This window comes from Dreissena polymorpha, chromosome 4 (genome assembly GCF_020536995.1).
Source record: "Dreissena polymorpha isolate Duluth1 chromosome 4, UMN_Dpol_1.0, whole genome shotgun sequence".
NCBI lineage: Eukaryota > Metazoa > Mollusca > Bivalvia > Myida > Dreissenidae > Dreissena > Dreissena polymorpha.
Genome location: NC_068358.1, coordinates 56,899,337 through 56,914,476, shown reverse-complemented (window position 1 = coordinate 56,914,476; position 15,140 = coordinate 56,899,337). Strand labels below are relative to the sequence as shown.

At 33.5% G+C, this 15,140-nt stretch overlaps 1 protein-coding gene across 8 annotated transcripts in view; it reads left to right on the top strand.

Moving 5' to 3' along the window:
- The window catches only part of LOC127878914 (LIM and calponin homology domains-containing protein 1-like), a 159,205-nt gene that overhangs the window by 116,290 nt on the left and 27,775 nt on the right, over positions 1 to 15,140 (top strand). For 4 of the 8 annotated variants that reach the window (XR_008048848.1, XR_008048845.1, XM_052425462.1 and 1 more), the window contains exons 8-13: positions 642 to 756; positions 1,324 to 1,905; positions 3,687 to 4,640; positions 6,749 to 6,869; positions 7,363 to 7,407; positions 9,567 to 9,728. Coding sequence is in view for 3 of the 8 variants with exons in the window: in XM_052425462.1 (XP_052281422.1) it covers positions 642 to 756; positions 1,324 to 1,905; positions 3,687 to 4,640; positions 6,749 to 6,869; positions 7,363 to 7,407; positions 9,567 to 9,728 (1,979 nt within the window). In the remaining 5 variants the exon portion in view is untranslated. The remainder of the gene's footprint in view (positions 1 to 641; positions 757 to 1,323; positions 1,906 to 3,686; positions 4,641 to 6,748; positions 6,870 to 7,362; positions 7,408 to 9,566; positions 9,729 to 15,140) is intronic. The other 4 variants (XR_008048847.1, XM_052425463.1, XR_008048849.1 and 1 more) reach the window with 3 other exon arrangements.

The window sequence follows — 15,140 nt, the reverse complement described above, 5'->3', positions numbered from 1 at the left end:
AGATAAATTGTACCATATGTGGTTTGTCAGCATCAAATTTAATACATTTTTATTGTTGAGTTTTTAAGATGCTTCAGTCTGTTCCCGGTTCTAACGGTCTCCGGTTTGAGCTCAGTCAAAATGTTTTATCTTTTTTAACATATTTGTTTTCCTTAGTCTTGATGTTTTACCATTTAATGTTTGACAAAGATTAAACTGAAAAGTGAAAGAAACAACATCCACATTATTTAATTCTCATTTACTATTCCTTTTAATATGATTGCCTTTGCTATGTAAGAAGCATTTTCAAAAGGTTGCATGAAATGTTATGTTATTTATAAAAAAGCAGCATTTTTTTTTAACAATCCTTTACTGTAATATATTTATTAAAAAAAACTTAGGTGCACAGAGATGTGCAGACACATTTATGGGATTTGATATCATGCATTCAATGTTATACAATATTTTCATTCAGAAAATATTCAGAAAATATTTTAAAGATGGTGATTATGAAAACCGCTTCTGGTTACTTTTGAAGTTTCTAGGTCTGCTTCATTAAATGGTGATCATCATCAATCATAATGCCATCCGCTCAAAGGAATAATTTTAGCCCCATCTTAAAGATGAAAAAGTTCAAATTTAAATATGTTTGGGTTTTGCAGAGAAAACCGCTCTGGACGCAAGTCAATGAATGTCTACCCAATGGATGATGAACCTGCAATCACCATAGAGAGAACCACAAGAACTATGGCATCACCAAAATCAAAGCCTGCAGTGGTTTGTTTTTCTCATTTAGTAAATTGAAATCAATATTTCACATGAAATGCTGTCTGACATGAGCATGTACTTTCATAGTTTACCCAAAAGAACGTGTAGTTGCGTAGAATTCTCTCAACATTTGTTAACATTCTCATTCTCATCTTGAAGATGCATTTAAAAGTCATGTGACAAAAGTTAACACAGGTATGTTTGATTTAAATACAGCAACTATGTTATATAACAGATTGTTTATATTTTTTTTTATATAAATTAAATACAAGAGTCATCTACTGAATCAATACGGAGTCATCTATTACATTATAATGCGTATGTAAGCTGCATTCTACGACAACAGGGCTGATTGCAGATTAGATTGTGCAGTATGAACAGGCTTATCAAGGAAGACACGTTCTCCTTTTATTGAATTTTTCATTTGAAATAAGTTCCTTTCAAAATCTTGTATAGACAGAAAGTTGCTTCCCTGATAAGCATGTTCTGACTGCACAGGCTTAACTGGGACACAATTTCGCTCATGCATTAAGCCCAGTTTTCTCAGAATGTGCCTCAAATAACTGATGTTTACAGGACCCGCTGGTACCAAAGCTGCCTGAGGTTGCACCATGGGCCAAAGACTCGAGTGGAGAAGACAACAGTCACTCAGACTCAGAAAATCATCAGTCAGGCGATAATGACAGTGTGTTCTCTTCCTCTGACAAATCTTCAACACCAAACAAGATACTGAGTGATGATGAGTCCTTGGTGAAAAACAAAAGTAGCTCGAACATTTCAGCCAATAAGGCAAGACCTCTGCAGACGCAAAAGTCGCAAGACAGCGTGTTACAAAAGTGGCAAAACAGTGTGAACGAATCTCATAGGAGTAACGAGAACAAGAACAGGGTGAACGTTCCCAACAGCAATTCTAAAATTAAAAACATTACGCAGGCATTTGAGGTGAAGGAGAAGGAAGTGCAAAATACCCCAGCAAAATCGCGACGTTCTGAACTCAATAATTCAAAAACAAAGTCATTGGATTTAAGTAGTTCAAAGTTTGCAAGTTATGAGCCTACACCTCTCTCCCCGACTACACCGCAGGCTTTGTTGCCACGTGAACAGAGGTTTGGTCATGACAGGTCGGTGTCTGACCCATATATACGTGAAACTGACCAGGTAAGAACTCTGGAACATTTCACATTTAGCTTCATACATTTTGTCTATTTAAGTTATCTATATAATTTCATACAAAAGGCACAAAGATACTTCTGGCTTTCTGTCCAATATATTATTTAAGTATTGTTAAATGGAAATTTCTTATTTAATGGTGATTTAAAATGGCATGTTACCGGCTTATAAGGTATTCTATTTGCAATACTAAGAAATTTCTACTGATTTATTCATGGAAGTGAGCTCTTTTTTTAAAACTTGTAGAGAAAATACAATCAATATGACTCTTTATTACCGGTAGTTTTATGTTGTTTTTTAAATATTGATGTTCTAATTAGAGGTGACAGAAGTTTTGCTTTTCGGCTTAGATGGATTAAATGCTTCTTGTTGTCACAGGTGGTTAGCGTGTGGCTATGCTATTAATTAGTGAAAACATCATTTTGAATGATAAATAATCATATTATAACGAAAAATTAACTTTTTTGAAAAAAAATATTTCACTATCAAATATATATATAACAAGGTATGCAACTCAAAATCAGCCCAAAACGGGGTGCATCGCTTTGAACAGCCATATCTTCATCAATTTTGCAGCGATTTTCACGATCTCGGTCTTATTCAACGCAGAAATGAATTTCCTTTCTGGAAATGTATATGTCTTGCAATATTTTTACAAATGCTGGGTCAACTTTTAAGAAATAACACGATACACAACACGCATGACCCAGTTGACAGTGATCATGTATTCTTTATGAATGAAATCTCCAGTTGTAAAGACACACCTCCGCATTGGACCAATGAAATCACTCGTATGTTTAAAATGTCAGTTAGTTGAAATGTATGTAAACAAAGGTTTCAAACGGCGCTGGACAGTTAGTCTTGATGCAGAATGTAACGACAAGAACGGTAATAATGTTTTTTCATACGTTTTATTGAATTATGGTATCGAACTACATGAACTTTATAGGGAAGTTGCCCTTTACTACTCCGTGAAGATTTCAGTCTTAAAGACAGCATGATCACTGTCAACTGGGTCATGCGTGTTGTGTATCGTGTTATTTCTTAAAAGTGACCCAGCATTTGTAAAAATATTGCAAGACATATACATTTCCAGAAAGGAAATTCATTTCTGCGTTGAATAAGACCGAAATCGTGAAAATCGCTGCAAAATTGATGAAGATATGGCTGTTCAAAGCGATGCACCCCGTTTTGGGCTGATTTTGAGTTGCATACCTTGTTATATATATATTTGATAGTGAAATATTTTTTTTCAGAAAAGTTAATTTTTCGTTATAATATGATTATTTATCATTCAAAATGATGTTTTCACTAATTAATATCATAGCCACACGCTAACCACCTGTGCTTGTTGTAGTTCTTTTTTTAAGTTAACAGGTGAAAAAAGAAAGCAATTATACGGCATCTTTTGTAATTGAATGCATCAGAAATGTAGCTGGTTCAAATGTTATATTCCTCAAAAGTTTCATATTAAATATTGCTATTTCTATTGAATGTAACATCAGTTTTGTTTGTTGTCTTTATCAGAAAATTAAATCATGCACAAGATTCATTTCAGCATTATCAAAGTAGTTTTCATTCTGGATAATGTACATAGTTTTTTGCAAATAAAACTATAATCCAATTCATACTACTGTTAAAAGCCCAAAAATTGCTATATGCTATTTGTAATGATAATGTGTGATTATAACATTTCCCAAGTTATATAATTAAGTAAGATCATCTTCATTCACCATTCGCCTTACATGCTTATGTTTTTCTTTTACAAGCTGTCAGTAGCCCAAAGTGCGACAGATAGGTATTTGCAAAATGTATCACCCATTCACACTAATCCAACCACCAAAGCTTTTCCGGCATCATGTAATACTCAAACAGTTGCTCTCCCTGCCAATGCTATGCCTCGGCCTGCTGCTAAACCATCAAAAGACAAGATTGCCATGGCGCGGACACTGTTCGAACAGTCTGGTTACCACCAAGAAAAAGAATTCAATCCAGAAAAGAGCGATAAAAATGCTGTCAAGGACACCGATGCCACAAATCATATGGTTAGCAATATGACAGATGACGATGCTGAAGAAAGTAAGAGAAATGATACAGAGGCCAGTTCAGTTGAAAAATTCTTTGAGGAACAACCAGCTGATGTTCCTGGGTTTAAAGAAAAAAATCGTCAGAGAACTGAAGCAGACATTGAGCAAGAATTACATGATGATTCAGTTGAGAATATGGCTAACCAGGAAAATGCTAGGGACGATACAATTGAAAATGAGGACAGATTTGACTGTTCTGCCAACACAAGTCAAATTGCCGAAGAATTGGTGAGTGAGACTTTGGAATCCGTGACCAATCAGGAACAAGCCATAGTAGGTCATCCTGAAAACCAGAAGCTAATTCTGTCAGAGAACTTTAAACAATCAGTTTTAGTTAAGGAGAGTGGTTTTCATGGAGAACAAATAGATTATTTAAAACAGAAAGACTTTGCACACAAAGAGTATGATGACTTTGGGAATGAAACACAAGGTCATTTTGATGACATCCATGGGCCTGAAGATGGAAATTTAAATGAAAGTATTGAGATGAATTCAGAAGATGGAATCCCTGAATTGCCTGCTAGTAAAATACCTGATATAGTACCAAGCCATGCTGCAGCAGTACAGGAGCTATCAAGGGATGGCAGTATTGGGGATGATGATTTTGCAGATATGATCAGAGATGTAGGAAGTTCTGTAAGAAGAATGGGTGATACAGGCTGAAGTTTTAACTTAGTTCATTGTTGCCACTATTTTCCCTCATGATTATTAATGTTGTCTAGTTGTTAAACTAAAAAATAGTTCTGGTGGAAGTTTTCTGACTGATTAATTGTAATGTGAGGTTTCAAAAATCCCAAATACCATTTTTGTAAGTCTGGAGCTATGGTTCCTTGGTTATGGATCAATGTTTTCCAAATAGGAGACTAAAATCCTTGTTCAACCCTATTCCAAATTGATGTTTTGTTACCGTGACAAGTTTTTATATTCAAATTTTTGCATTTTGTGGATATTTTCAAGTAAAGCCTGAAACAAAAAAGCCATATGAATACTTTGACATGAATTTTATTGGATCAGACATTTTGATTGGTTTTTCTGTAAGGTCTTTTTTCAATAACCACCATTATTAAGTGATTCTTATTTCACCCAAAATTGGAATGTATGACATTCAATGGTCAAAATATTTCAGTATTACAGTCAGAAATAATCCATCTTATGTGTTAATTACTATTTATGCACCAATTTAATTCTCAATTTCTTATATCATCTTCAGTTAACAGTTCAGTTCAATCTTTGTTTGCAAAATATATTATTTGCATCTTTTAAGTAACATAGAATGTTTACAAAAGGTTCTATCCATACTCATTTTCTCAAACTATTTATTTCCCAATCATAAGCACCAATACATTTACAAAATAGAAATATGGATTTGGGATCTCAAGTTCTTTACATTATACTGTGTGGTATATAACCACATTTTAGGATTAATGTTAATGTTTTTTTGTTGTTTTTTTATGCCCCCGGATTGATAGATCGGGGGTATATTGTTTTTGGCCTGTCTGTCTTTCTTTCTTTTTTTCTGTCTGTCATTCTGTCCCAAAACTTTAACCTTACAGTAAAGTTTTGCAATAACTTTTGAAATATTGAACATAGCAACTTGATATTTGGCATGCATGTGTATCTCATGGAGCTGCACATTTTGAGTGGTGAAAGGTCAAGGTCATCCTTCAAGGTCCAAGATCAAAAAAAAAAGGGGCGCATTATGGGGCATTGTGTTTCTGACAAACAAATCTCTTGTTTGTTATATTATGTAAAGGAATATATTGGAACATAGCATTTCAGTTACCTTCGCCAACTATTTTGTAACACAGACATGGATTTTCTTATTATCAAAAACACTGTGATGTACGTATAATGTCTGAACTTAAACTTGATATGCCAGTGTTAATGTATGTAAGAAGCACAAATACTGTCATATTTTCAGTTTCAAAATCACTTGTATTTATTATTTGGTTTGTTATTAATTCAAATTTATCTAATCATTTTACAAAAATCAATATAAACAAGACAATAGCTCTTATCATCAGACGTATTACTTTGATGACAGACTGTGTTACAAAATATGGATTTTGTAAAATTTGCAAAGATTGCTTTCACTATTGTATCCTTGAGTTATTCGATAATTGTTTTCTATACGTACGCACATTTATATAACCATATAATATGGAATGTCACATTTTGTTGGTTTTACTAGCTTTTTTGAAAAAATAACTTATATTCGCAAAAATGAAGGTATCTTTCATTAATGTTAGTATAATTTTGATTGCTTTTTTTTCTATTTAAAAAACAACAACACACTTTTTGCACTGCTTTCATAATCAATTTTATTTTAACTTTATATTCATTTACTTCCGAAATGTAGATAGGACAGTATTGTTTTGGACTACATCTGTTTACCTTGTAACACCACGTGGTGAAGGGAAGTAACTCAATTTTATTAACAAATTTTGTATAAAGAGTTGTTCCCCTGACTTAAATTATTTTATTTGAATTTAATTTTACTTAAATTGATGAGTTGTCTGAATCGTTTGTACAGAATTGCGTAAATGTGCTTCAAACTTCATTGGTGCTTAATATTTATATCACAAATCCTTTTTATTTCAGATAACTTGCACTTGCATTTTTTTCTTCAATTCCGTTCTTTTATCATTGACAGTTAACCGGAGCTTTAACACAATTTGAATTATTATGACGCTTATTGGCCATTTATCACCTAGTGTAACAATAATATTTGAACGATTTTTCAGAGCTCCGTTGAAAAGATCATACGAATAAGCCAGCGTAAGAACAATGAGCGCGGCTTTGGCTTTGTGCTAGACGGTGGAATTGAAAAGAAAAAGCCTGTAACAGTCCAGCGTGTCAACCTAGGTGAGTTTGGTGTGAAATGATTAGAGTCAAGAAAACACAGCTTCAGTGGAAAATTAAGTTCTTATAGAAGGCACAGTCATGCTTGTACTCAAGTCGCCTAAGGTGATTTTCAGCATTTGATTCTTGAGCAATAAAGTCAATCAGAATTTTACTTTAAATTATGTTCAATTGTAACGCTTGTTTAGGTTTTTAGTGCTGAAATTGTTGATTGAGTAGTTAATTACTTTTAGGCTTTTTGTATTTTACAGTGCAACTTGTTTGTTTGAGTCATTTTGCTTCAGAAGTAAGATTATGTAAAAGACAGTGCGAGGATTGTTGTTCCAACCTTTCTTTTTCTTGATATTGATATTGAAACATAAGGTTAACTTAATTAGTCTAATGTTGCCCTTGTGTTAGGACAATGCCCATCTATTTATTACCCCATAATTGAAAACAGTGTAAAAAACAGTATCAGAACATGAAATTTAATAACGTATTTGTATTACCTATGCAGGCAGTGAAACAAGTGAAAATGACGATGTTTTTATTGAACCTGAGCGTAAGTTTTCATCATGAACATTACTTCCCCTGAAAGGTTGAAAAAGATAACTGTTAATGCCTTTCTTACAATCCTTGTAACCATATCATGTTTTTTCTAAAAATACACCTTTTTATGTTTCCTTTGTGTGGGGTTGCCAGTCTTACATCAGCCAAGTTGCATAATGATATCGCCAAATCATTCTTGTTCTTGCTCTCCAATGATCTAATAAAGATTTGCCTTTTTATGCCAACTTAGAAAGAGTGGCATATTTCAATGGAACTATCTCTCTGAGTGTCTGCCCATTCATTTTTCTGATCTGATGTCCATAAAAATTTCCTATCTCAGCCATTACTTTGCCATGTATTGAGGGATTTATAAATATTTTGGCACAACTGTTAACCATCGTAAGATAATGTGTTACAAGTTATACCCATCTCCTTACCCAAATGGTCAAGGTGACACTTAGAGGTCGCTGGTCAAATTTGAAATCAGAAGTGGAATAATTGGGCATTTTTGTCCTTGGGGCAAATGTCACGTTCTAATCTTAAAGTATTATCTTAGTCAAACTTGATGTTGAAACATTTTATCCAAACTAAGATGGGGCATACCTGTTGTTTTTTTTAAGCTTGTTGTCCATTTCCTTCTGGTTGTTGTGGCTTCCTTTCCCAATTATCCCAAACTAAATGTAACCAACTAACAAAATGGTAGAACATTATTCACTTTTCTGACAAATTATTTTGTATGCCCCCGGTAGGGTGGCATATAGCAGTTGAACTGTCCGTCAGTCAGTATGTCAGTCAGTCTGTCCGTCCGTCGTTAACATTTAAAAACTTTAACATTGGCCATAACTTTTTCACTATTGAAGATAGCAACTTGATATTTGGCATGCATGTGTATCTAATGGAGCTGAACATTTTGAGTGGTGAAAGGTCAAGGTCATCCTTCAAGGTCAAATGTCAATTATATGGCGTCTGTCCGTCCGAAAACTTTAACATTGGCCATAACTTTTTCAATATTGAAGATAGCAACTTGATATTTGGCATGCATGTGCATCTCACGGAGCTGCACATTTTGAGTGGTGAAAGGTGAAGGTCAAGGTCATCCTTAAAGGTCAAATGTCTAATATATGGCGTCTGTCCGTCCGTCCAAAAACTTTAACATTGGCCATAACTTTTTCACTATTGAAGACAGCAACTTGATATTTGTCATGCATGTGTATCTCATGGAGCTGAACATTTTGAGTGGTGAAAGGTGAAGGTCAAGGTCATCCTTCAAGGTCGAATGTCAATTATATGGCGTCTGACCGTCCGAAATCTTTAACATTGGCTATAACCTTTTCAATATTGAAGATAGCAACTTGATATTTGGAATGCATGTGTATCTCATGAAGCTGCACATTTTGAGTGGTGGAAGTTCAAGGTCAAGGTCATCCTTCAAGGTTAAAGGTAAAAAAAATAAAAAAATAATCAAAGCGGCATTCTCATGAAGCTGCACATTTTGAGTGGTGGAAGTTCAAGGTCAAGGTCATCCTTCAAGGTCAAAGGAAAAAAAACAAAACAAATTAATTTTTTTCAAAGCGGCGCAATAGGGGGCATTGTGTTTCTGACGAACACATCTCTTGTTTATTATATTTCATAACACTTTCTGACCTCCCAATCAAAAACAGACATCTGTGCATTTTCTTATTGCTCAACATATTAATTATCTGTTATTAGTATTAAGAATACGTCCTCCTTATTTTTCACAGCACTTGCCAAGTAATTCTTTAACAACAACAAATTAATAGAAGTGTATAGCCTAACAAGCAAAGCACACTTTGTGTTTTATGCAATCTCTATTTGATTGTTTTCCCTTTTGTTTGTGACCTTGTCAGATTTTAAGTTTGTTAGGAGCAATATCTTTGGGGTAAAAAACTGAAATGACTTTAGAGTGTTGTTAGTAATATTTGTACAACTACTCAGTTTACAAATTTATATAACTCCTTTAAAGTAGGTCATCCATTTTAACTTGACTGTTTTTATAGCTTTAGGTTGTAGGTCCAGTCTGCAAAGAATATATTGTGACAGAACACTGCTTTTTAATATCTTATTATTTGTTTTTTCCTGTATGGTTGATATGAATTTCAGGATGCTAAAAATAGAACACAATCTGGATTGCTTTACCCATTATTCCCACAGGCAGCGCAGCAGACGTCCAGGAAGTGAAACAAGGTGACGAACTCCTGGAGATAAATGGTCGCGACGTGACAACCTTGACCTTGGCCCAGGTGCAGGGAATTGTGGATCTTGCTGTAAAGAAAGGGCAGATAGAGCTGCGCGTGAAGCGCGCTGCAGACGAAGGTACATACAGCTTAAAATAAAAATTGCCTACAGACCATTGCACTGTGGTATGTGTCAAACTAATGTCAACTAAATTTGATGTTGTTTTTGTATTTATGACAATTAAATCAAATTATGAATTGTGAAATGTATAAATTTAAAATTCTTCATGCTTTACATAAATAATGGCAAAATATTGTTATCCCATAATCAGTTGTACATTTAGATGTTTTACCCTTGTTGGATATACTTTGCTTCTGTGGTATGGATAAACAAGCAATCTTGTGATGTAATTAGGTTGACTTTGGTAATCTTATTTATCCCCCACCAAAGGTGAAGGGAAATAGAATTGGTGTTGTCAGTCTGCCCATACCTCCATTTGTCATTTACAAACTTTTCAGGCTTTATCTCAGAAACTATATAAGATCTTAACACAAAACTTTGTAGGTGTCATTCACAAGAACCATAACCCTACATTTTCTTAACTAAGAGTTATTGCAATTTGATTTTTTTTGTGTGATGTAATTTATCAGGTCTATATTTATATGATACAAAATTTCAACACGATTGATATGCTTTAGAATCATAACCCTAAATTTTCTTAAATATAAGATTGCCCTTTGTTGTATTTGTATGATTCAATTTTTCAGGTCTATACCTCAAATAGGATAGATGATTTCAACATGAAACTTTTTGGATGTATATAAATATATTTATTATATCAATCAGGAGCATTGCATGCCTTGAGCAAGAGCCATAGCCATACACGTTCTTGCATAAAAGTTATTACCCTTTGTTGTTTTTGTATATAGTAACTTTTCAGAGCTATATCTCAAGTATGCTACAAGATTTCAACATAAAACTTTCCAGGTGTATAGATATCAATGAGGTGAATTGCAATGCATAAAAACAATTACCCTACAATTTTTTATTTGTTTTAAAGAATATAAGGACCCATTCATATAAAACACAGTTTATTTTGCAGGGGGATATCAATTAAACGAATTTGTTTGTTGCTGTAATATTTATTTGAAAACTTTCTTTTCTCTTTTCTAATTCTGATGTGACTCAGTTCATCCCTCAACAACATTTACAATAAAAATAACAGTCTGAACAACATCTTGATAAACTGAGACCAAATGTTATGATATGGGAGACAAGTTTATCAGGTAAATGTGCTTTATAGCATACCACAGATGAAACAATGGCCACTGTTGTATTCTTACTAGCTGATAAGCCTTGTCAGGCTGTCAGCCATTGTGTGTAATTAATGTTGGGTGGGGAGGGTCACATTACAGCTAATAAACTTCATCATAAGCTGTCTGGCTTGCATTACTGCAAAGGTACTCAAATACATCTGGGAATTAAGGTATTCCAATAAATTGGGGATTGATGTGGTTTGAGCTTAATCATGATCAGGCTCGTTAAGGATTTTTTAATTACAATATCTGGTACAATAACTCTGTTTGTGGTAAATTGGTCACATGACATATGCCTTGATTCACTTTTGTAGCAATTATTGCATTTCATGTAAATCAGTTTACATTCAATCTTCAAAAGACTATATATTTAAAAGATCGCTTAGTCTTTTGTATTTACCAATATTATCATAAATAATACAGATGATTATTTAATGTGATATGTGACAGATATGACGATTTTCCATTTCCACAAAAAGGTCTTAAAAATCAAGTTACAATTCCGGTAACAATTCAAGATACGAAAAAACGGCCCGGCTTGCTAAGTTGGTAAATCACAGTGGACCGTAAATTTGAAGAACTCCAGTTCAATCCCTTTCCAGGCCACATAGCTTGTGTTGGATTGTAAAATCCTTTCTAAAGCCTGTTTTCCCATGCCTCTGATTCAAGAAGGGCAATTGTTAGTTACTATATGCATAAGTAATAATGTGCATTTAGTGTTGGTACATGTAAACCATTTATCCCAAGAAAAGTGTGGCTTGCTAAACTTACTGCCATAATATGACTGCAATTCTGTTGAAAAAATCCAGTCAAACAAACAAACAAAACAAATACAAAAGTGTTGACTTGAAAATGTTGATATGTTGAAATGAAAACAGTGTTGCCTCTTAAAGGGAGGTGTGTTTATTTATCGTAGAGAAAACATGTTTCAGTGATTGTTTTGATAACTGTGCATGCTGAAGGGGAGATTTCTTGTTTGATCATGGCTGTTTGATCCTGTTTATGTTTTAACAATGAATATTTACACAAGATGAAGTAAATGTTTATAAACGCTGATGATCCAGCCAGCTTTGCTGAAAGATATGCACATGGACAAAATACCCAATCTTGGGAACTATTCAATTAAGAAGTTATCTTTTATTTGTCATTTTTTGTTTTGCAAATTAACAATTGTTTTTTATTTGCATATTGCCACTCTAGAAGCCACATTAACCCATTTATGACTAGCGTTTAGAAAAAAGGTCTTGGCAAACAGCGGCGTCTCATCAGGGTCTGCGCTGTTTGCTTAAAGGAATTTCTGTAAGAAATATTCTAAATATCGAAATAAATATACTAGACATCCCTAATTTTGGAAATAAATTGATCCAAATTTAGAAGGATGGGAGAGTCCACTAGGCATAAATGGGTTAATACATCAGTCTTGATCAAACTTGTCAAAATCTTTATCTTGACAATATCAATACCATGTTTGAATTTGGGTCAAGTGGGGTCAAAAACTTGTCACAAGGTCGAGGCTTCAACAACTGGTGTACCTTGAACACGTGAGTGTGAGCGCTTCAGGGCCATAAGGGTCCTCTTGTTAACATCAGTTGAAACAAAAGTGGAGAGTTTCCGTGCCCATTAGGCACATATCCTGTTGTATAGTTCAATAAAAACAAACAATTTGTTCCTTTGTCTTGTAAAAAAATAAGTGAATATCATTTTAGTTATTGCAACAGCCTTTTAGGTATTTTGCAATGCCATTTTTATTTATTTTGAAGAAACTCATGATGTAGATTGTAATTAAATATAAATTTAATTTATAATCAGAGGTCACTTGTTACTTTTAAATGTCAATGCTTGGTAACTTATATTTAAAAAACAACTTCAATTTGAAGTAGGTGAAGATAAAACGTTTATATGACCAAGTAAATAAATTATTATCTTACTATGAATTGTTGAAGTGAAGACTCCCAAGTTGGGGAAAAAATGTTTGAACAATGCAGAATAACATTCCTCCATGTATTATCTCTAACATTAAGGTATCATTTACTTTCTCTGCAGAAATCTGTCAATAAATAGTTTGTTGTCTTTCGGATGAAGATCATGCTTTATTTGGTCTAGAATTAAAGGATAACACATTCTTTGAGCATGGAGTTGCAAATCAATACTCCACATGTTTGAAATTTATTTCAGAATATTTTGGGATTAGAGTTTAATGAAAGTTTGTGAGGTTTTAACAATGTGTCTCTTTGTCACTCCAATCATCTGTTAATATTTATTTTTTTCAAGTTGATTTTTGATAATTTCATAATATTCGTAGCAACTATTTTTTATTTAAAAAATAATTCCTTACTTTATATCAATATTTCGATCTAGAAACTAATAACTATTAACAAAAAGTTCATTGTAGATTCATTGAAAATTAACAAAAAGATAATGTTATTACATTTCATCCAGACGATTGCATTTTAAGTAATAAATCTATTGCACTTGTTAACTTTGGTATTTTCACAAGATTACAATTTCTAAAAGAGTACATTTTCCAATAACATACAAATGGAGGTTGTGACAATTTTAATAATGAATGAAATAATTAGTTAATCTGTTCAGCATAGCAATACAGCTGATTTACTGAGGAATTTTAAGAATGCAATGTAAAATTTTGATTAAAAGAATATCTGTTTTGTGTAGAACAAAACAAAGAAAAGTTCTACCATTTCTTCAGCAAATCAAGCTGAGCCAGAAAAATCTTTTGAGTTTTGAATCCTATCAATTAGCAGTAAGTATCACAAGAATAGTGTAGTGAAAGCAACACCTGATAGGTTAGTGTGGCAGCAGTATATTTAGCAGGCAAAGAAATATTTGTAGCTGGACAACTAGTTATAAGGGATATACTCTGCATTCTGAAGTTGTCAAGGAGGGCAGATCTGAGCTTCATAGCCAGTGATTAGTGATTGCTCATTGGGACCTAGGGTTTTGGGATTGTTTGGAAAGTGTGCCTAAAACAAGCTTGTTTTCAAAGCACGAACATTAATTATTGGATTGAAAAGTGTGAGTTTACACGTAAGGAATGTTTTTTGGATAAAATCATGCTAAATGTGTTTGGAAAATTAGTGCTTTATAGGAATATGTGTCTTTCAAACATGCAAATTTAAAATTAACAATTTTATGTAAGTGAATGAAGTTAAATTCAAAACCAAATACTGCTCAATGTGCGTCACATTTTAATCTTTTTTCTATCGTAAATCAATGATTTCATTTACTTTCAAAGTTGATTATATACACTGCATGCTTTCTAAGATTTATGCAGGCGCTCAAGATGTTTTTCATGAATATATTGGATATTATAATTTATGCATACCTCCCCTGTGTCTATTTAAAAAAGAACGACAATTTTGGTCATTTAAGGTGAATTGCTGACTTATATAACTACAATGAAAAACACCCCATACAAAATGTGCATTGTAACACGTTATTACAAAACACCCAATACAAAGTGTGCATGGTAACACTTTATTACAAAGCACACAATACAAAATGTGCATGGTAACACTTTATTACACAGTGTAAAATGACAGCAAAGTTCATCCCATGGGATATTAATCCTTCAATGATAGCAGAACTTCATTATTCTTAAGAAAATTTTAAGTAACTTTTGTTTAGTTTCTTTTAAAGTAATCTCATTTCAAGGCAAACCAAGTTTTTTAAATAGTTTTTTTAGCTCTTAAGAATACGTCATAATAAGTTAATCAGAATAACCAAATTCAAGGTAATTGTAACTATAGGTACTATTGTTACATCAAAGGTATTATGTTAAAAGGTGTATGCAACATGTTGCAACATGACCATTAGCTTTTATCCCACGCAAAAGGCGGAGGGATATAATATTGGGCTTGTCTGTGCATCCGTCAGTCCGTCTGACACAAAACTTTTTAGGGCTATACCGTATATGTCCTTATTGACGCTCATGCCCTAATAGACGCGCAGCAGGCCGTCTTAACTGGGGTTGATCGGAATTTATCAGAACCATAAGATAAGATTTATGTAGCCCATAATCCATTAAAGAGTGACACATAACATCTGAAAACATCGTTTCTGCGGCCATTTTGTTTGCAACACGGTAATTTGCTGAGATCGGGATAAAGGTGCGCAGTGCGCTCTTTTCTAATTAACACGAAAAAGTGTGCATCATTTCCGTAATTTGATGCGCACCATTTTGCAATGCGATGCCCGTTGTTTAAATCTTATATAA